The 23529-nt window shown below is 29.5% G+C and overlaps 1 protein-coding gene across 1 annotated transcript in view; it reads right to left on the bottom strand.

Annotated features, from left to right (window-relative positions):
- AstA-R1 (allatostatin A receptor 1) overlaps positions 1–23529 on the bottom strand; it is a gene marked incomplete in the record, with an annotated part of 486850 nt that overhangs the window by 8040 nt on the left and 455281 nt on the right. Inside the window, 2 exon segments of the mRNA XM_075303068.1 lie at positions 3336–3578; positions 3710–3865. Coding sequence (XP_075159183.1) covers positions 3474–3578; positions 3710–3865 — 261 coding nt within the window.

Genomic DNA, 23529 nt, shown 5'->3' with positions numbered 1-23529 from the left:
TTAACATGGAATGGGGCAGCACTCAGTGATAAGAGAGAAAGTTCACTAATGTGCTATCACAATGGACTGAATAGTCTAAGTGAGCCTGATACATCGGACTGCCACCTAACCTAAATATGCTAAATCCTCAAAATAAGTCTTAGCCTATATTTAAAGCGTTTTTATCAATATTTCAGTTAATTTAAGGACGATTTCTTTACATCAAAAATGTGTTTCTTTATATTAAGGAAAATTTGCCTTAGTGTGAAGCCATGCAACTTTAACGAAGGGACGCTCAGTTTTAAAATATGTGTCCTAAATTTACCCTGCAAAAACATAGGAAGTTCTTCCAAAGGCACAACTTTAAAAGCACTTCCAGAAGATGCACTCTCATTGATGTTCTTTATTTTAACTACAAAGGAAGTTCTTTTAATTCAATTTTTTATAACTTGATTTGTTCATACTTTTAATGGGTAATTTTAACTTTTTTTTGAAATAGATTAAAAACCGAGTAAGAATTCATAAAATCGTACAAATCATTTAAATTTTGTCGAAAAAATGCTAAATTCAATCTAAAAAAGTTGTGAATTTTTGAAAATATTTGGGTTCAAACGTTTCCAACAAGCGTTAGAATCCATTAAAAATTATAAAAAATTATAAAAATTATTTATTTGACAAAATAAAACAGAATTTTTTAATTTACATCCAAAACACTGAATTCGCATTACACCTAAAGAAGTGATGCAAATTCAGTGCAACGGCTGTTGAAATGGAGGACTTCCGTCCTATGACAAGCCCATGTTAAATTCATCGCTTCTGCGTCAATTATGCACCACTTCCGGATCCAAAAAGAACATTATCATTACTTTTTTGGCGACGCTTTTTTTGCTGGGTAGTGAAAAAATTTTTTGAAGCAAAGATTACAAACTTTCTTTTAATTAAAATTTCATAATTTTAAAGAAATTTGTCCTTAATAGTGTGTAAATTGCGCAACTTAAAAACCTAATTGAGGTTGCGTAATCTTTAATATCACGTAAATATTTTATATATTTTCAGTGTATACCGGTATGAAGTGAGCGCCAAGATACAAATGTCTCGATAGGGAACATTTGTTGTGATTCAGCTCTTATTATACCCCCCACCATAGGATGGGGGGCATATTAACTCTGTCATTTCGTTTGTAACACATCGAAATATTGCTCTAAGACTCCATAAAGTATATATATATATATTCTAGGTCGTGGTGAAATTCTAAGTCGATCTAAGCATGTCCGTCCGTCCATCCGTCCGTCTGTTGAAATCACGCTAACTTCCGAACGAAACAAGCTATCGACTTGAAACTTGGCACAAGTAGTTGTTATTGATGTAGGTCGGATGGTATTGCAAATATCGGTCCACTTTTACGTATAGCCCCCATATAAAAAGAACCTCAGATTTGGCTTGCGGAGCCTCTACGAGAAGCATATTTCATCCGATCCGGCTGAAATTTGGTACATGGTGTTGGTATATGGTCTCTAACAACCATGCAAAAATTGGTCCACATCGGTCCATAATTATACATAGCCCCCATATAAACCGATCCCCAGATTTGGCTTGCGGAGCCTCAAAGAGAAGCAAAATTCATCCGATCCTGCTGAAATTTGGTACGTGGTGTTGGTATATGGTCTATAACAACCATGCAAAAATTGGTACACATCGGTCCATAATTATATAGCCCCCATATAAACCGATCCCCATATTTGGCTTGCGGAGCCTCTACGAGAAGCATATTTCATCCGATGCGGCTGAAATTTGGTACATGGTGTTAGTATATGGTCTCTAACAACCATGCAAAATTGGTCCACATCGATCCATAATTATATATAGCCCCATATAAACCAATCCCCAGATTTGGCTTGCGGAGCCTCAAGAGAAGCAAGTTTCATCTGATCCGGCTGAAATTTGGTACATGGTGTTGGTATATGGTCTCTAACAACCATGCAAAAATTGTTCTACATCGGGCCATAATTATATATAGCCCCCATATAAACCGATCCCCAGATTTGGCTTGCGGAGCCTCAAAGAGAAGCAAATTTCATCCGATCCGCCTGAAATTTGGAACATGGTGTAGGTATATGGTCTCTAACATCCGATCCGGTTCAAATTTGGAACGTGGTGTTAGTATATGTCCGCTAACAACCAAACCAAAATTGGTCCATATCGGTCTATAGTTATATATAGCCGATCCCTAATCACACAAAAATTGGTCCATATCGGTTCATAATCATGGTTGCCACTCGAGCCAAACATAATCTACCAAAATTTTGTCAAAATTTTATTTCTATAGAAAATTTTGTCAAACTGAATTATATACATATTTAATCGGTCTTTTTTAAATTAATATATAATACGTTTGGACTTACTTACAATTTAGAAGACGGTGTTAGGAGTTTTTAAGATACCTTGCTATGGGCAAGCGTTACCGCAACCCAAGTAATTGGATTGTGGATGGCAGTGTTTAGAAGAAGTTTCTACGCAATCCATGGTGGAGGGTACATAAGCTACGGCCTGGGCGAACTTACGGCCGTATATACTTGTTTTTTATCTCAGTTAATTTAAAGATTATTTCTTTAAATTAAAAATATATTTCTTTACTTTAAGGAAATTTTGTCTGACTTAAAAGACATGCGACATTGAGAGAGGGACTCTGTTAAGACGATACATTTTTATTTAAATTGAAATCTTTTTATTATAAAGAAATGTTTAAGCCAATTTTTTTAATCCAAAGAAATCAAATTTTGATTTAACGAGATAATCTTTAAGTTAACTGAAATATCGAATTTTTGGATTATAGATAAAAAAGCTTCAAGTATTTTTCATCTTTGGTTTAATTTGTTGTAGATAAAGAAAACACTTTTTTCTAATTTTTTACGGATTTTTTTTTACCATATCGCAAAAAGAGAATGAAAATTAGGTAAATGAGATGTGTATTTTAATTTTAGAGCCTTTAAAACCAGATAATTCCCTAATAATATTTTTAGTTTAAATATGGCGCATTTTTGGCTAAGAATCATTACCAAAATCTATATATCGATATCGTTGTGATGCAATTTTATTAAAATTTTCTAAAATATATTTTATTAAATTTTCTAAAATAAATTTTTTAATCACTTTATTTTTGAGCCAAAAACTTCAAGTCCGTGAACTTCGGAGCGGTCAAACTCAACTGTTTCACTTTTGTCCATGTATGTATACCAGGTATACTGGTATGAATTTTAAACTAGATTTTAAATTCACTCCACAATTAAATTCACTCCACCCTAATATCAATTCGCAATACCATTTTAAAAATACATGCAAGACCCATTGATACTTACCTAAGTAACTTGTTCCGGTTTACTACTACAACTACCACAGCTACAGTGGGTTTAAATTTTTGTGGCAACGCAGATGGTGGCTCTGGTTGTACCAGAAGTACAACTACTACAAATACAACCACCCGGCAAATGCACCATCTACAGCATATCGATATTGGATGTGCCATTTCCGGTTGCGGTGCGAGTTGTTTTTGTGATCTGTTGATTTGTTATAATGGGTGGTGGACTGCAACAGTAAACAATCTGCAAAATAAAAACAAGGGAAATAAAAATGGAAATGGTGTCCCAGATTAAATTTTATATAAAAATTTATTCAAAATAGAAAACTGTTGAATAGATTTTCATTTTGGGAAGCCAACCTCTCGGACACTTACTTTTCTAAAGGCTTTGCGAAAATTATCCGACAAAAATGCATAGAGTATGGGGTTGATACAGGAATTTGTATAAGCCAAGACATGGGCTATAATCTGTATGATTACGGTCGCATGTGATGTGCCATAAAGGTTGAAGGCTTTGAGCACCAGAATGACCTGTAAATATAATTGCCAAAGGAAAAAATGAAAAGGATTATGGAAAATAATCACAAGACCATTTCTAAAAGAGAAAATTTTATTCAATGCTATGGGGGGAGGAAATAAGCAAACTATGACATAAGGTTTATGCAAAGCTGCTTCAAGGTTTACCCTCACAAAAAAAAAAAAAAAACAAACACACACACAACGAACACTTCTATAGCCCTCTTAAATTTAGCATAACGGTTCGCTGTCTGTGGGGGATATATCAGATCAAGGACCAATATTTATCACATTTGGCATAACTCTTTAGGAGCATAAAATGCCTTAATTTCAGGGAAATCGGATAAAATTCGTGGTGTCTATATGCTCAAAAGTGGGATCGGTTTATATTGGGCTATATGGAAACATTGACCAATATATACCATCCCCGAACTTGATCGGCCTTCAGACAAAAAACGAGTTTGTACACAATTTCAGCACCATAGGTTCATTATTCAAGGCTGTAGCGCGATTAGAACAAAGAGACAGCCAGCCAATCAGAAAGACCTCGTTGACACATTAGAATTTTACGACAAATGGTAGATTGGTAGAATTCTTCATGTTTTGGTATATTTTGCCAAATATTCTCTCCAAATAAGAGGTAGTTCAATTTATAATAGAAATAAAATGTTGAGAAAATTTTCTAAAGAAATAAAATTTTGAGAAAATTGTGTATAGAAATAAAATTTTGAGAAAATTTTCTATAGAAATAAAATTTTGAGAAAATTTTCTATAGAAATAAAATTTTGAGAAAATTTTCTATAGAAATAAAATTTTGAGAGAATTTTCTAAAGAAATAAAATTTTGAGCAAATTTTATATAGAAATAACATTTTGAGAAAATTTTGTATAGAAATAACATTTCAGAAAATTTTTTATAGAACTAACATTTTGAGAAAATTTTCTATAGAAATAAAATTTTGAAAAAATTTTCTATAGAAATAAAATTTTGAGAAAATTTTCTATAGAAATAAAATTTTGAGAAAATTTTCTATAGAAATAAAATTTTGAGAAAATTTTTATTAAAAAAAATTTTCAGAAAATATTCTATAGAAATAAAATGTTGAAAAAATTTTCTATAGAAATAAAATGTTGAAAAAATTTTCTATAGAAATAAAGTTTTGAGAAAATTTTCTATAGAAATATAATTTTGAGAAAATTTTCTATTGAAATAAAATTTTGAGAAAATTGTCTATAGAAATAAACTTTTTACAATATTTTTTATAGAAATAAAATTTTGACAAAATTTTCTATATAAATAAAACTTTGACAAAGTTTTATATAGTCATAAAATGTTGACAAAATATTTTAAAGAAAAAAACTTTGACAAAATTTTCAATAGAAATAAAATTCCGATAAAATATAAATCTTGACAAAATTTTCTATAGACATACAATTTTTGACAAAATATTAAAAAAAAATTGACAAAATATTCAATAGAAATAAAATTCCGATAAAATATTTTAAAGAAAATTTCTATAGAAATAAAATGTTGACAAAATTTTCTATAGATATAAATAAAATTTTGATAAAATATTTGAAAGAAATAAAATTTTCAGAAAAATTTCAATAGAAATAAAATTTAAAAAAAAATTCTACAGGAATAAAATTTTGAATAAATTTTCTATAGATATAAGATTGAAAACAATTTCTATAGAAATAAAATTTTGATAAATTCTATAGATATAAAATTTTGACAAAATTTTTTATATAATTAAATTTTTGACAAAATTTTCTATATAAGTAAAATTTTGACAAAATATTTTCTATAAATTAAATTTTGATAAAATTTTCTATAGAAATAAGATTTTGACAAAAATCAACATTTTTTATAGAAATAAAATTTTGACAAAATTTTCTACAGAAAAATTTTAACCAAATTTGCTAGTCATATAAAAATTTTGACAAAATTTTATATAGATATAAAATTCTGACAAAATTTTCTATAAACATAAAATTTTGGCAAAATATTTTAAAGAAAACAAAATTTGAGAAAATTTTCTATAGAAAAAAATTTGGAGAAAATTTTCTATAGAAAAAAAATTGGAGAAAATTTTTTATAGAAATAAAATTTTGAGAAAATTTTCTATAGAAATAAAATGTGGAGAAAATTTTCTATAGAAATAAAATTTTGAGAAAATTTTCTATTCAAATAAAATTTTGGGAAAATTTTCTATAGAAATAAAATTTTGAGAAAATTTTCTATTCAAATAAAATTTTGAAAAAATTTTGTATAGAAATAAAATTTTGAGAAAATTTTCTATAGAAATAAAATGTGGAGAAAATTTTCTATTCAAATAAAATTTTGGGAAAATTTTCTATAGAAATAAAATTTTGAGAAAATTTTCTATTCAAATAAAATTTTGAAAAAATTTTGTATAGAAATAAAATTTTGACAAAATTTTCTATAGACATACAATTTTGACAACATTTTCTATAGACTTACAATTTTGACAAAATATTTTAAAGAAAAAAAATTGACAAAATTTTCAATAGAAATAAAATTCCGATAAAATATTTTGAAGAAAATTTCTATAGAAATAAAATGTTGACAAAATTTTCTATATATAAATAAAATTTTGACAAAATATTTGAAAGAAATAAAATTTTCAGAAAAATTTCAATAGAAGTAAAATTTTTAAAAAAATTTCTACAGGAATAAGATTTTGAATAAATTTTCTATAGATAAGATTTTGAAAACAATTGCTATAGAAATAAAGTTTTAATAAATTCTATAGATATAAAATTTTGACAAAATTTTCTATATAAGTAAAATATTGACAAAATTTTCTATATAAGTAAAATTTTGACCAAATATTCTCTATAAATTAAATTTTGATAAAATTTTCTATAGAAATAAAATTTTGATAAAAATCTTTATAGAAATAAAATTTTGTATAGAAATAAAATTTTGACAAAATTTTCTATAGAAAAATTTTAACCAAATTTTCTAGACATATAAAATTTTGACAAAATTTTCTATAGACATAAAATTTTGGCTAAATATTTAAAAAAAAACAACATTTGACAAAATTTTCTATAAAAATAAAATTTCGATAAAATAGTTTAAAGAAATAAAATTTTTACAAAATATTTGAAAGAAATAAAATTTTCAGAAAAATTTCTATAGAAATAAAATGTTGACAAAATGTTCTAGAGAAATAAAATGTTGAGGGAAATTTCTATAGAAATAAAATTTTGAGAACGTTGTGTATAGAAGTAAAATTTTGAAAAAAGTTCTATAGAAATAAAATTTTGAGAAAATTTTCTATAGAAATAAAATTTTGCCAAAAATTTTCTACAGAAATAAAATTTTGACAAAATTGTTTCAATTCAATTGGATCAAAAACTGCAAAATAAAATTTTCTTCAAATTTTGGTAGATTATTTTTGGCAGGAATGGCAACCGTGGTTACAAACGTATTGAAGTATTGGGCACACTGAAAAAAAAACTTGCTAGGTTCCAAATATTTTGTCTGTTTGGTCCTGATTCCGAGCCAAAGAAGCTCCGTATGCTACTATGGATAATAAGACGCAATTCTTTGAAATGGAGTTTTAGAATAGAGTTTTCCGCTTTTTTCCATCAAGGCTTATTAAAGTCCTTTAAAGATGTGTTAGGACACAATTTAAATGTGAAATTCAGACCAAATTTTAAGTGTGTATTAGCCAATGTTAACATTAATTGCGTCTTTAAAATAAAGTCTTTGGAAGATGTCTCCCATTTTGGAATACGACTAAGCTTTATAGTCAAGTTAAAAAAATCATGGAATTTAAGGACAATGTCAATAATGTTGAAGATTTGTTTTTATTTTTTATGCGACAACATGAACTCAATTCATTAGAATTTCCTAACTCTAAGGACAAAATGCCTTCATTGAAACTTTTGTAGAAATTTCGTCAGGGAAAAAAATCTTTATAATTCTTTTTATATATGCGTGTTCTACACACAAAAAAAGTTTATATGTATCCAAAAACTTGGACCTTCTCTTAAGGATTTTGTTATTGGTTCCAAGCCAAATATGAGGCTTCTTTCAAATAAAAACTGTTTTCGGGGAGCGTTCCATCTTTAAATCTTGGCTCTTTAAAATTAAAATTAGGTTAAAGATTTAATTTATCGAATATTTATTCTCTTTTTGCATATACTATATATATATTTCCTTTCATGATGTCTTCACTTTTTTCTGGGTGTATCCCAGAAATCCATTAATATTTATTGCACGTAAAATATTTTTAATAAATTATGTATTCGATTCAATCCGTTCAATTTGAATGCCAGAAGACGACCATCATTGGCCTGCCTACCTACCATCCAGTCAGTCAGCCATTCACCCTGCCAGCATTTTGCCATGTCGGTATTTAGTTTGTGAACCAGATTTTATTTTGCCAAACCATGAGCTATGGCATGATTTAGGAGGGAATAAAAATCTTGGTAATTTTTACTTTTATTCCTTAGTCAAACATTTAGATCCTATTAAGTCTTGTTTTGTACAAATAGAATATTTTGCCACATAGAAGGCATCTCAGCATGTTCCATGTACGTATTTAATATTCCAATAATATGGACCGACAACAAATGTTTCAAAATCATAATTAATGAGGCTTTACTTGGGAACCTAATAGGTTTTTGATTAAACTCAAAGCTCAAAAGGTGTTCCAAAGATTTTTTTTGAATATTTGGAAATAAATTTGGTACAAATTTTACATTAAACAAGGCATGTAACATACATATGACTATGAGGAATCCTATTATCTTTAATATTAAATGTAAAATGATGGTTTGGAACAAAAATTACTCGTATTGAGTTTTATTAAAATACCGAAAAATATATTAGAGTGAATTGTGTAGTATATTGTAAATTATAATAGATATCGCAATTAAGAAAATGTAACATTCAGATCAAAAATAGTACACTTACAAAAATTGAACCGTACATGGGACTAAGGCCAATTTAATTCTGTTTTAGTTCATGGAATATTTTGAGAAAGTTCCCTCACACATTTTTGTGTAAATTAGTTAAATTAACTAAAACAGAGGGAAAAATTATACACACACATGAAGCGTAAAGATTTACTAAATTCGTATCTCCCACAAAATGGATGAGAATTTCTTAAAATTTGTAAATATTACCAGTAAAGTGCCCATCTTGGACTTGGTATGGGATTAAAGAATTTTTTCCAATTTCGAACTCCAATTTTTTCCTTCAAATTGCTTCAAATTTTCTTTAACAAGTGAAAAAAAAGTAAGGAAAGTCCAAAGTTGGGCGGGGCCGACTATATTATACCCTGCACCATAGATAGGGTCACGGCCTAAAGGAAAAAACAAGTAAGGAAAGTCTAAAGTCGGGCGGTGCCGACTATATTATACCCTGCACCACTTTGTAGATCTAAATTTTCGATACCATATCACATCAGTCAAATTGGTTTGGGGGCTATATATAAAGGTTTGTCCCAAATACATACATTTAAATATCACTCGATCTGGACAGAATTTGATAGACTTCTACAAAGTCTATAGACTCAAAATTTAAGTCGGCTAATGCACCAGGGTGGAACACAATGTCAGTAAAAAAATATGGGAAACATTTAAATATGAAGCAATTTTAAGGAAACTTCGCAAAAGTTTATTTATGATTTATCGCTCCATATATATTTATTAGAAGTTTTTTATAAGGATTACGATTTTATAAGGAAAATGTTGGTATTTTGACCATTTTTGTCGAAATCAGAAAAACATATATATGGGAGCTATATCTAAATCTGAACCGATTTCAACCAAATTTGGCACGCATAGCAACAATGCTAATTCTACTCCCTGTGCAAAATTTCAACTAAATCGGAGCAAAAAATTGGCCTCTGTGGTCATATGAGTGTAAATCGGGCGAAAGATATATATGGGAGCTATATCTAAATCTGAACCGATTTCAACCAAATTTGGCACGCATAGCTACAATGCTAATTCTACTTCCTGGGCAAAATTTCAATTAAATCGGGGTAAAAGATTGACCATTGTGGTCATATGAGTGTAAATCGGGCGAACGATATATATGGGAGCTATATCTAAATCTGAACCGATTTCAATAAAATTTTGCACACTTGACTACACTATTAATTGTTCTCCTAGTGCAAAATTTCAACCAAATTGGGGTAAAACTCTGGCTTCTGCGACCGTATTAGTCGATATCGGGCGAACGATATATATTGAAGCTATATCTAAATCTGAACCGATTTCAATAAAATTTGGCACACTTGACTATAGTACTAATTGTTATCCTGGTGCAAAATTTTAAGCAAATTAGGGTAAAACTCTGGCTTCTGGGGCCATATAAGTCCATATCGGGCGAAAGATATATATGGGAGCTACATCTAAATCTGAACCGATTTATTCCAAAATCAATAGGCTTCTATTCTGATCCCAAACACATACTTGTGAAGGCGATTGGACTTAAACTGCGACCTAGACTTTGATTACAAAATGTGTTCACGGACAGACGGACATGGCTATATCGACTCTGGAGCCCACCATGAGCATTTTTGCCAAAGACACCATGTGTCTATCTCGTCTCCTTCTGGGTATTGCAAACATATGCACTAACTTATAATACCCTGTTCCACAGTGTGGCGCAGGTTATTACAAGTAAGGAAAGTCTGAAGTCGGGCGGGGACGATTATATCTAGAGTAAGATCGGATATTAAATAAGTCTATTATGGCCAGAAATAAAGTCATAAGGAGTAAATTCAAAAACGGGCGATACATATATAGGAGCTATAACTAAATCTGGACCGATTTAGATTATATTTTGCAGGTTTTGTTGATATTACAGGAGATTACCTTATGCTAAATTTGAGTAAGATCGGCCACTATGGTCAAAAATAAGGTTATAAGGGGCACATTTTTGAAAATCGGGCGCTACATACATATGGGAACTATATCTAAATCTGAACCGATTTGGATGATATTTTGCACATAGAGTCAGTGCTATTGAAGATTAGAGTAAGCCAAGTTTGAGTAAGATCGGTTGATAAATAAGGGTTTTATGGCGAAATTTGTGAAAATCGGGCGATATATATATGAGAGCTATAGCTAAATCTGAACCGATTTCGATAATTTTTGGCACATATAGTAAGTGCTATAGAAAAATAGATTTGGCCAACTTTGAGTCAGATCGGTTGATAAATAAGGTACTTATGGCCAAATTTGGGAAAATCGGGTGATACATATATATGGGAGCTATATCTAAATTTGATCCGATTCAATAGCGTGATCCGATTCAATAATACATGGACGGACGGACGGACAGGCTGATTCTGAGTCGATCGGTATATATTTTATGGGGTCTAAAATCAATATTTCTGGAAGGCACATTTTTTGGCAGATCAAAGTTATTATACCCTGACCGCTATGTGGTTTAGGGTATAAATATGGGAAACATTTAAATCTGAACCAATTTTGAGGCAACTTCGCAAAAGTGTATTTATGATTTATCGGCCGATAGATATGTATTAGAAATAAGGGAAAATTTGAGTCACTTTTACAAGTTTTCGACTTGCAGTGACGATTTTATAAGAAAAATGTGGGTATTTTGGCCATTTTTGCCCAAATCGGAAAAACATACATATGGAGGCTATATCTAAATCTGAACCGATGAATTTTGCACACTTGACTATACAACCAAGTGTTATGTTTGTGCAAAATTTCAAGGAAGTCAGGGTAAAAATCTGGCTTCTGGGTCCATATAAGTGTATATAGGGCGAAAGATATATATGGGAGCTATATCTAAATCTGAACCGATTTCTTCCAAAATCAATAGGGTTCTATTCTGAGCCAAAACAGAAACTAGTGCCAAGTTTGAAGTCGATTTGACTAAAACTACGACCTAGTCTTTGATGTGTTTACAGACAGACGGACATGGCTAGATCGACTCAGGGACCCACCCTGAGCATTATTGCCAAAGACACCATGTGTCTATCTCGTCTCCTTCTGGGTGTTACAAACATATGCACTAACTTATAATACCCTGTACCACAGTGTGGCGCAGGGTATAAAAATAGTGAACCCAACAGGAAATAAATAAACTTTTGCGAAGTTTCCTTAAAATTGCTTCAGATTTCCCATTTCCCATATTTTTTTTTTACTACAATTGTGTTCCACCCTAGTGCATTAGCCGACTTAAATTTTGTGTCAATAGATTTTGTAGAAGTCTATCAAATTCTGTCCAGATCGAGAGATATTTAAATATGTGTATTTGGGACAAACCTCTATATAGCCCCCAACACATTTGACGGATGTAATATCGAAAATTTAGATCTACAAAGTGGTGCAGGGTATAATATAGTCGGCCCCGCCCCACTTTAGACTTTACTTACTTGTTTTATTATTGTTTTTTGAATAAAACCCAGAATTTCTGACAAAAGCTCTTTGAGGAATTTCAGTTATTTACACCCACAGTGCATGGCAACATAAAATCTAACTGAACATTGGATGATATGACAGTCCAGGCGATTCGTCAACACTTCCAGCACACCTATAACCCACCTACTTACCAACCTACAACTGTCTCTTGTTGCCATGATATTTTACTCATGGCTATAATCCTCAAGTTTAAGGCTATAATTCCTTTTCGTCGTTATTGTTGCTTTTCCCGTTGTTGATTATTTAAGCAGCCCCCCCCCCTTTCCGCAAAAGAAAGTGCGAGAAGAGAATGGAAAATAATTTGCATTGCCAACAATAAGCAAATGAAATGACAATAAGGTGAATGAGGTGTGGTGGTATGATGGTCGTTTATTCATTTACTTTGAAATGAATTAATCTTAAGTATCCCATGGGAGTTGGAACACGTTCCCTTAACCACAATAGAAGAAGGTTTTTTTGCACACACACAATCGCACAAAAGATGAGCACTTAAAAGGACATCATTTATCATGGGCATTCACATTTAAATTTTTTGCATTTTGTTAACTCTGGAAACACGGCTGCCTGGCTTTTCATTATTACTACAATTTAAGTCCTTTTGCATGTTGGTCTAAGTGAACACCTCCATTGGGTGTGTGTGTTGTGTGTGACACTCCAATGCTGGTGTGGGCTGACAAATTCCTTGGTATGGTGTGGTGATGACAAGTTGCTTGTCATTCATTTGCCTTGGTGAAAAGTTTTCGCGAAATATGTGATAATTGGAAAGCCACAATACCAGAGAAGGATGAGAGACAGACAGACAGCCATTATTTTGCCATGGATTCAGGGAATGACGCAAATTGAAAAGCATGTAATTGTCGATTATTTGAACGTTAATGCAAATCGCTTTTACCTTTTCAAATTAAATCAAGGCGAGAACATCCACATGGGAAGGCAGCTACCATCCCATACAAAAGTGGGTTTTGCACAATGCATTGTTTTTCGAAGACTTTTATGGGAGTTTGCTAATAAGATTTCTTAGTAATTTCCTAATTGAAATATCTAACAAAAACTATAGAAAATTATATTAAAAGTAAGTAATTGTGTAAACGTAATTAGTGAAATGTTACCTGAAACGACTGAGATTAATAAGGATAAAATACACTCAGAGAGAAAGGTTGAAATTCGAAATTATCTCACAGGGAAAAAAAAGCATTTTATAAAAAAATCATTGAATTTAAGGATGAAGATATGTTTCCAATAGACATTATTATTATTTTTCCCCTATTAACGAAAATTTCGTAGTTTGATTCCTCCAAAGACAGAATAATCTGGGAATACTGGGAGTTGAGTACCTCACCAGACTCCTCAATTTGTCCTTGGAATCACTCATTGTACCCGATGTCTGGAAGATGGGTAGGCTAGGTTAGGTTAGGTTAGGTTAAAGTGGCAGCCCGATTAAATTTCAGGCTCACTTAGACTATTCAATCCATTGTGATCAATTGTGGAAGATGGGTAGGGTGATTCCACTACTGAAGCCAGGCAAAACTTCGACTAAAAGTGAATCGTACAGACCGATATCCTATCTCTCGCCAGTAGCCACGACAGTACTTCTCCCCAGCCTTGTAAAGAATTTTCCAGCAGCCCACCATCAACATGGATTCCTTAAGGTACATAGCACGATGACAGCCTTGGAACTCAATCATCCCAAGCGCCGTGTCATAGGACGGTGCTCGTGGCGCTTGACCTATCGAAGGCATTCGATACGGTCAACCCTGACACACTATTTGGATTTGAAAAATGTAAATTCTAAAAGATTCCCATAATATTCTTAAATACGAACACAGAAAAAATTTCACGAAAATTTTTCCAATTAAAGTCTTAACCCTTTCACTACCGATGTCCACTTAGAAGGACATTCGAAAAAGACACCAAATTCTATTTTCCCACTTAGTTTCGATTTATTTCTCGATGCTATTTTAAAGAAGAGGCTTTAATCTAAATAAGATGTAAATATTGTCCATATTGGTGAGGTCTAAATACATTTTTATAAACTTTTTTTAGCAATAAACGAAAAATACGAAAATTTGAGACAATTTTTGTACTGCATGTTTCTAGTAAATGAACATTCATACAAGAACTATAGTTGATACTTTTACGGGTTCTGTTTTGTAGTTTTTGTCACACTTTGGAAGATATTATAGGCCAAAAAGCGCTTATTTTCGTAAAGCCATTTGGTCACAATTAAAGAATCTATTTTTCAGAACAAGCTCATATAGCTCTTGAAGTAATTGAGGTAGGTTTTCGAAATGACAATTTTTGTTCTGCATGCTGTTAGTACAAGTAAAAACAGAAGAAAAATGTGAAATGTAGTGAAAGGAATTGAGTTTTAAAAAATATTCAATTAAAAATTTAATTGATTCAACAATTTTTTTAATTGAAACAAAAATCAATCAAACAGATTAATAGTACCAATTAATTTTTTAATTGGATAAATTAAGTTTTTAATTTACCTTCAATTATTATACCCTCCACCATAGGATGGGGGGTATATTAACTTTGTCATTCCGTTTGTAACACATCGAAATATTGTTCTAAGACCCCATAAAGTATATATATTCTGGGTCGTGGTGAAATACTGAGTCGATCTGAGCATGTCCGTCCGTCTGTTGAAATCACGCTAACTTCCGAACGAAATAAGCTATCGACTTGAAACTTGGCACAAGTAGTTGTTATTGATGTAGGTCGGATGGTATAGCAAATGGGCCATATCGGTCCACTTTTACGTATAGCCCCCATATATACGGACCCCCAAATTTGGCTTGCGAGGCCTCTAAGAGAAGCAAATTTCATCCGATCCGGCTGAAATTTGGTACATGGTGTTAGTATATGGTCTCTAACAATCATGCAAAAATTGGTTCACATCGGTCCATAACTATATATAGCCCCCATATAAACCGATCTCCCGATTTGGCTTGCGAGGCCTCTAAGAGAAGCAAATTTCATCCGATCGGGCTGAAATTTGGTACATGATGTTAGTATATGGTCCCTAATGACCATTCAAAAATTGGTCTATATCGGTCCATAATTATATATAGCCCCCATATAAACGGACCCCCAAATTTGGCTTGCGAGGCCTCTAAGAGAAGCAAATTTCATCCGATCCGGCTGAAATTTGGTACATGGTGTTAGTATATGGTCTCTAACAATCATGCAAAAATTGGTTCACATCGGTCCATAACTATATATAGCCCCCATATAAACCGATCTCCCGATTTGGCTTGCGAGGCCTCTAAGAGAAGCAAATTTCATTTGATCGGGCTGAAATTTGGTACATGATGTTAGTATATGGTCCCTAATAATCATGCAAAAATTGGTCCACATCGGTCCATAACTATATATAGCCCCCATATAAACCGATCCCCCGATTTGGTTTGCGAGGCCTCTAAGAGAAGCAAATTTCATCCGATCCGGCTGAAATTTGGTACATGGTGTTAGTATATGGTCTCTAACAACTGTGCAAAAATTGGTCTACATCGGTCCATAATTATATATAGCCCCCATATAAACCGATCCCCCGATTTGGCTTGCGAGGCCTCTAAGAGAAGCAAATTTCATCCGATCCGGCTGAAATTTGGTACATGGTGTTAGTATATGGTCTCTAACCACTACGCAAAAATTGGTCGTAATCGGTCCATAATTATATATGGCCCCCATATAAGATGATCCCCAGATTTGACCTCCGGAGCCCCTTGGAAGAGCAAAATTCATCGGATTCGGTTGAAATTTGGTACTTGATGTTAGTATATGGTATCCAACAGCCATGCATGAATTGGTTCATTTAGCCCCCATATAAACCGATCCCCAGATTTGACCTCCGGAGCCCCTTGGAAGAGCAAAATTCACCCAATCCGGTTGAAATTTGGTACGTGGTGTTAGTATATGGTCTCTAACAACCATGCAAAAATTGGTCCATTCCGGTCTTAATTATATAACCCCCATTTAAACCAATCCCCAGATTTGACCTCCGTAGCTCTTAGAGGACCAAAATTCATTGTGCAGTATATGGCCGCTAACAACCATGCCAAAATTGGTCCATATCCGTCTATAGTTATATATAGCCGAACCCCAAAAGTAATCTAGCAAAATTTTATTTCTATAGAAAATTTTGTCAAAATTTTATTACTATAGAAATTTTTGTCAAAATTTTATTTCTATAGAAAATTATTTCTATAGAAAATTTTATCAAAATTTTATTTCTATAGAAAATTTTATCAAAATTTTATTTCTATAGAAAATTTTGTCAAACTGAATTATATTGTATTTAATCGACCTTTTTTGTTTAATATATACTCCGTATGGACTAACTTACAATTGAGTAGACGGTGTTAATAAGTTTTAAGAATCCTTGCCATCGGCAAGTGTTACCGCAACCCAAGTAATTCGATTGTGGATGGCAATCTTTAGTACAAGTTTCAATGCAATCCATGGTGGAGGGTACATAAGATTCGGCCTGGCCGAACTTATGGCCGTTTATATTTGTTTTTTTTTTTTAATTGATACTATCATTTCTGCGATTGAAGACATTTCAATTAAAAAATTAATTGGATCAATTATTTTCGTGATTGAATCAGATTTTTTTTTGTGTAAACACATAATAGAAGTGCGAAGCATCAACCTATGAGATTTGGCTCCCAAATTTATTTTGATATTATCCCTCCAAAATCTACAATTTGATGCAGTTTTTAATTGTATTATAAAATTTATTACATACACAATTTTGTCTACTATTGCTACTGATTTTACAAAATTACTTACAATTTAAATAAATAATAAAAATGTCTCGTATAAAGTTTAGGATATTCGAATGGAAAGTAGGGGAATATTTAGAATGGTATGGTAAAATAATTTGATATGCAAATTTCTAAAGAAAAACAATAACAAAACAATCTCAATGAAACAACATTTGGTCTAATTTATTAACGAGATAATTTAAAAACAAATGCGATGACAATATTTTCAGTCACCCTCCCATGAATATTGTTTTGTCTTGGAAATTTTATATGATTCTTAGAAAAGTAAACATTTTATAGAACAATATAGAATGTTATTAAAAATTCTAAAGATGACAAAAGAGATGAGGGAGAAATTGTGAAGAGAAATTCAAAATAAGGAATAAATTCACCTACCCTCAGAGGTAACATGGTGCGTATGATGAATACGGCTTCGTACACCCAACGCAATACTCATACAACAGGTGGGCCAAATGAGTTTTGTTCTATTGGATGGATGGATGTATGGATGGATGGATGGATGGATGGATAGATGGATGGATTCTGATGAATCCTCTTGAAAATGATGAACGAGAATATTCATTTTTGCTGTGCCTTATTAAAAAATCAAGCCTACACAAGGCTAATATGGCTATAAAATGATATAATATGATGAAATTATAATGTCTGTTGCAATGAAAATTTTTAATAATTTCATGGTTTTCCTATGTAGCATTCGATGTAAATTTATCTTGGAAATTGTGTCTTAACATCCATGCTATGACTGCTTTTCTTTTCATTAGAAAGTTATCATGCCAAGGACTAATCCCATTTCAGAAAAGTCTAGAAATAAGGGACATCTCTCGCTCCTTTCAGATATTAAAAAAAAAAAATATGGAGTAGGTTTTGCAAAATATTCCTCTTCAACTACGAGATCCCTTACAATATCTTATAGACATAAATTTTTGTCAAATTTTTCTACAGAAATAAAATTTTGACAAAATTGTCTATAGAAATAAAATGTTTACATAATTTTCTATTGAAATAAAATTTAGTATAGAATAAAAATTTTGACAAATTTTTCTATAGCAATACAATTTTGCCACAAATAAAATTTTGACAAAATTTTCTGTACAAGTTAAAATTTTGACAAAATATTCTATAGAAAAGAATTTTGACAAATTTTCTATTGAAATAAAATTTTGACAAAATTTTCTATAAAAATAAAATTTTGATGAAATTTCCTATAGAAATAAAATTTTGACATAATTTTCTACCAAAAAAATATTTTTTGACAAAATTTTCTATAGGAATAAAATTTTGACATAATTTTCTACCGAAAAAAAATTCTGACAAAATTTTCTATAGAAATAAAATTTTGGCAAAATTTTCTATAGAAATAAAATGTTGACAAATTTTCTACCGAAAAAAATTGACAAATTTCGACAACGTTTTATATAGAAACAAAATTTCGGCAAAACTTTCTATAGAAATAAAATTTTAACAAAATGTCCTATAGAAATAAAATTTTAACAAAATTTGCTATAAAAAAATGTTTGTTTGTTAATAGTTTGACAAAATTTTCTATAGAAATAAAATTTTGTCAAAATTTTCTATAGAAATAAAGCTTTGACTAAATTTTCGATAGAAATAAAATGTTGACAAAATTTTCTATAGAAATAAAACTTGACATAATTTTCTATAGAAATAAAATGTTGCCAAAATTTTCTATAGAAATAAAATTTTGCCATAATTTTCTATAGAAATAAAAGTTTGGCACAATTTTCTAAAGAAATAAAATTTTTACAAAATTTTCTATAGAAATAAAATTTTTAATCTGATTATTAATTTTGTTCGGCTTGAGGTCATAGAAACAATCGATTATTGATTTGTTTTAATATTTATTTCCAATATTTCGGTTAGTGCCACTAACCATATTCTGGGATTTTGTATGTGAGTTCGTGTGATGTTGTTCGGTCTGCAAGTCACCGTACACTGTCAAAATTTTCTATAGAAATAAAATTTGACATAATTTTCTATAGAAATAAAATTTTGACAAAATTTTCTATAGAAATAAACTTTTGACATAGTTTGGCACATTTTTCTAAAGAAATAAAATTTTGACAAAATTTTCTATAGAAATAAAATGTTGACAAAATTTCCTATAGGAATAAAATTGTGAAAAAATAAATAAACAAAATATAAACAAACAAAATTTATTGCTCTCTCTTGTTGGTGCAAGCTAAATCATTAAGTTCTAACTCAGCGCAAAAATTTTATCAAAAACTTAAAAAAACTTAAAAAATTCCTATAGAAGTTAAAAATTGTCTATATAAATAAAATTTTGCCATAATTTTCTATTGAAATAAAATTTTGACAAAATTTTCTACCGAAAACAAATGACAAAATTTCTATAGAAATAAAATCTTGACAAATTTTCTATAGAAATAAAATTTTGACAAATTTTTCTATAGAAACAAAATTTCGACAAAATTTTCTACAGAAATAAAATTTTAACCAAATGTCCTATAGAAATAAATTTTTGACAAAGTTTTCTATAGAAATACAATTTTGACAAAATTTCCTATAGAAATAAAATTTTGACCAAATTTTCTATAGAAAAAAAATTTGACCAAATTATCTATAGAAATAAAATTTTGACAAAATTTTCTATAGAAAAAAAAAATTCGACAAAATGCCCTTTAGAAATAAAATTTTGACAAAATTTGTTATAGAAAAAATTTTGACAAAATTTGCTATAGAAAAAATTTTGACAAAATTTGCTATAGAAATAAAGTTTTGACAACATTTTTTATAGAAATAAAATTTTGACAACGTTTTCTATAGAAATAAAATTTTGACAAAATTTTCTATAGAAATAAAATTTTGACATAATTTTCTATAGAAATAATAGTTTGACAAAATTTTCTATAGAAATAAAATTTTGTCAAAATTTTCTATAGAAATAAAGCTTTGACAAAATTTTCGATAGAAATAAAATGTTGAAAAAATTTTCTATAGATATAAATTTTGACATAATTTTCTATAGAAATAAAATGTTGACAAAATTTTCTTAGAAATAAAATTTGACATAATTTTCTATAGAAATAAAATTTTGACAAAATTTTCTATAGAAATGGTGATAAATTTTCTTATAGAAATAAAATTGTGAAAAAAATTTCTATAGAAATTAAATTTTGACAAAATTTTCTATAGAAATAAAATTTTGACAAAATTTTCTATAGAAATAAAAATTTTGACAAAATTTCCTATAGAAGTTAAAAATGTTCTATATAAATAAAATTTTGGCATAATTTTCTATTGAAGTAGAATTTTGACAAAATTTTCTGCCGAAAAAAATTGACAAAAATAAAAAAAAATTGACAAAATTTTCTATAGAAATAAAATTTTGACAAAATATTCTATAGAAAAGAATTTTGACAAAATTTTCTATTGAAATAAAATTTTAACAAAATTTTCTACAGAAATAAAATTTTAACCAAATGTCCTATAGAAATACAATTTTGACAAAATTTCCTATAGAAATAAAATTTTGACCAAATTTTCTATAGAAATAAAATTTTTACCAAATTTTCTATAGAAATAAAATTTTGTCAAAATTTTCTATACAAATTTTTCTATAGAAATACAATTTTGACAAAATTTTCTATAGAAATAAAATTTTTGGTAAAGTTTTCTATAGAAATAAAATTTTTGGTAAAGTTTTCTGTAGAAATAAAATTTTTAACAATTTATACACCGTGTATAGAACCTAGATTTAAAGTTATATGGTGTCCTGAAAATGCCAGAAGAAGCTTCTTTGGCTCGGAATCCATACCGAAATCTTTGGGTCCAAGTAAAATTGTATGAAGTAAAATAAAGGAAAATTGCTTTTCCTAATTAATTTACTTACTTATTCATACATATTAATCCTTCGTAGATATTTGAAATTGACCTTTTTAAAGTCATATATATTCCTAAAATGTTTTGTTGCAATGTGTTCATGTGATGCACACATACAGTTTTCTCATTAAAATTCATAGTCATTTTCAATGCAATTTCCTTTGCCATCAGAAATATGTAAAACAAAATCCAAACTAATTACAAAATTGTTGTGATTTCCCCTCTATAATTTCAAATGCAATGCTGTTTGCATTCCCTCGCTCCCTTCTGATTTTATTATGTTCTTCAATTTAGCTAATTTTCCTTGAATTGTGAAGTAGCTAATAAAGTGAATTCATTATATAAATATGTATATTTGTCCTTATGCTCACTTGGAAGGATATGTGATATTTTACACACGAAAGTCATCGCATTACATTTCCATTTCCGTCAACTTTTTCATATTTTCCTCAAGAGAAAATCAGAAAAATCTGTTGCATTACAAAGTTCAATCATATTTCCTGGATATTGAAATGATGTTGATTTAGTTTAGACCCAAACACAAATGTAATCAACACTATCATAATCAGGATTAGTAAGCACGTGTGTGTGCGTAACGGTGTTTCTACAGGGGAGTGTTGAACTAAGCTGATTTTATCATTGACATTTCATATCCTCTCAAACTAGTTATTGCGATGGCTTCATGAGAAGCCCGAGAAAAGCACTATCCATGTTCATGCTGCAAGTAGATGTATGTGTGTGTGTGTGAATATTTCATTAGAGATTGGTAATTGTTCAAAGAAAAGTGAATTTCATTATGGAGATTGTAATGAAATACCATAGATAGGAGAATATTTTTTCTCTATGTACTTCTGTTTCATATGAAATTTAGCAAAAACCAGGTAAGGAAAGTCTAAAATCGGGCGGGGCCGACCAGCCTTCGAAACCACAAAACACGACAATGTCTCATGGTAAACATAAAACAATTAAGGAAAGTCTAAAGACGGACGGTGGCGACTATATTGTACACTGCGCCACTTTGTAGGTCTACATTTTCGAATCCACCTTAAATCCTTCAAATTTGTTCGGTGCTATATATAAAGGTTTATGCCCTCATAAACATTTATTTAAGTCTGAACCAGATTTAGGCAAGATAGTTAGAAAATCTCTTAAATTTTAATCGGCTAATGCCTTGGAGCGAAGAGCATTATAAATACAAAATATCGGAAATATCTAAAAATCTAAAGTTATTTTTAAGCAACTTCGGAAAACTGCATTTATGATTTATTGGTCGATAGATATGTATTAAGAGTTATAAAAAAAATTTGAGTCATTTTTACAAGTTTTCGACTTGGCAGCATGGTTGCCACTCGAGCCAAAAATAATCTATTAAAATTTTACCAAAAAAAAAAAAAAAACTACCAACTAAAAACTATGCTTTGCGAGTTTTATCAAATTTATTATGGAAAAAATGTTTCTTCAAAAGAAGTGTTTTGTTATTTTATTTGAAAAGTTTATTTATTATTTTTTGATCACTCCTAATAGCGCAAAATTTATTTGAGTGTATAAATATCTCTTGAGAATTTGATAGTATGGCCTAAAACACATATTAAAATTATTAAAGTTATTTATAGAAAGTGTGTATATTTATGGAAAATTTTGTTAAAATTTTATTTCTATAGAATATTTTGTCAAAATTTTATTTTTATAGAAAATTTTGTCAAAATTTTATTTCTATTGAAAATTTTGTCAAAATTTTATTTCTATAGAAAATTTCGTCAAAATTTTATTTTAAAATTATTAAAGTTATTTATAGAAAATGTGTATATTTATGGAAAATTTTGTTAAAATTTTATTTCTATAGAAAATTTTGTCAACATTTTATTTCTATAAAAGTCTTGACCCAATTGTATTTCTTTAGAATTTTTTTTTTTTAAAGATTTTATTTCTATAGAAGATTTTGTCAAGATTTTATTTCTTTAGCAATTTTTTGTCAAAATTTATTTATATAGAAATTTTTTGCCAAAATTTTACGTATATAGAAAATTTTGTCTAAATTTTATTTATATAGAATATCTTGTCAAAATTTTATTTCTATAGAATATTGTGTCAAAATTGTATTTCTATAGAAAAGTTTCTCGAAATTTTATTTCTACCGAAAATTTAGTCAAAATGTTATTACTTTAGAAAATTTTGTTAAAATTTTATTTCAATAGAAAATTTTTTTCTGTTTCCTTTTTATGACCACTTAGTTTTAATCAGATTTTTGTTTATTTTAATGGGCTTTTTTGGTCAATATATATAAATGCAAAATTTTATTTCTATAGACAAGTTTGTTTAAATTTTATTTCTATAAAAAATTTTGTAAAAATTTTATTTCTATAAAAAATTTTGACCCAATTGTATTTCTTTAGAAAAATTTTTTTAAAGATTTTATTTCTATAGAGATTTTGTCAAGATTTTATTTCTTTAGCAATTTTGTGTCAAAATTTATTTATATAGACATTTTTTGCCAAAATTTTATTTATATAGAAAATTTTGTCTAAATTTTATTTATATAGAAAATTTTGTCAAAATTTTATTCTTTAAAGAAATTTTG

This window comes from Haematobia irritans, chromosome 3, assembly GCF_050003625.1.
Source record: "Haematobia irritans isolate KBUSLIRL chromosome 3, ASM5000362v1, whole genome shotgun sequence".
Classification (NCBI taxonomy): Eukaryota; Metazoa; Arthropoda; class Insecta; order Diptera; family Muscidae; genus Haematobia; species Haematobia irritans.
The sequence above is the reverse complement of the archived record's forward strand: the minus strand, read 5'-3'. Positions and strand labels throughout refer to the sequence as shown.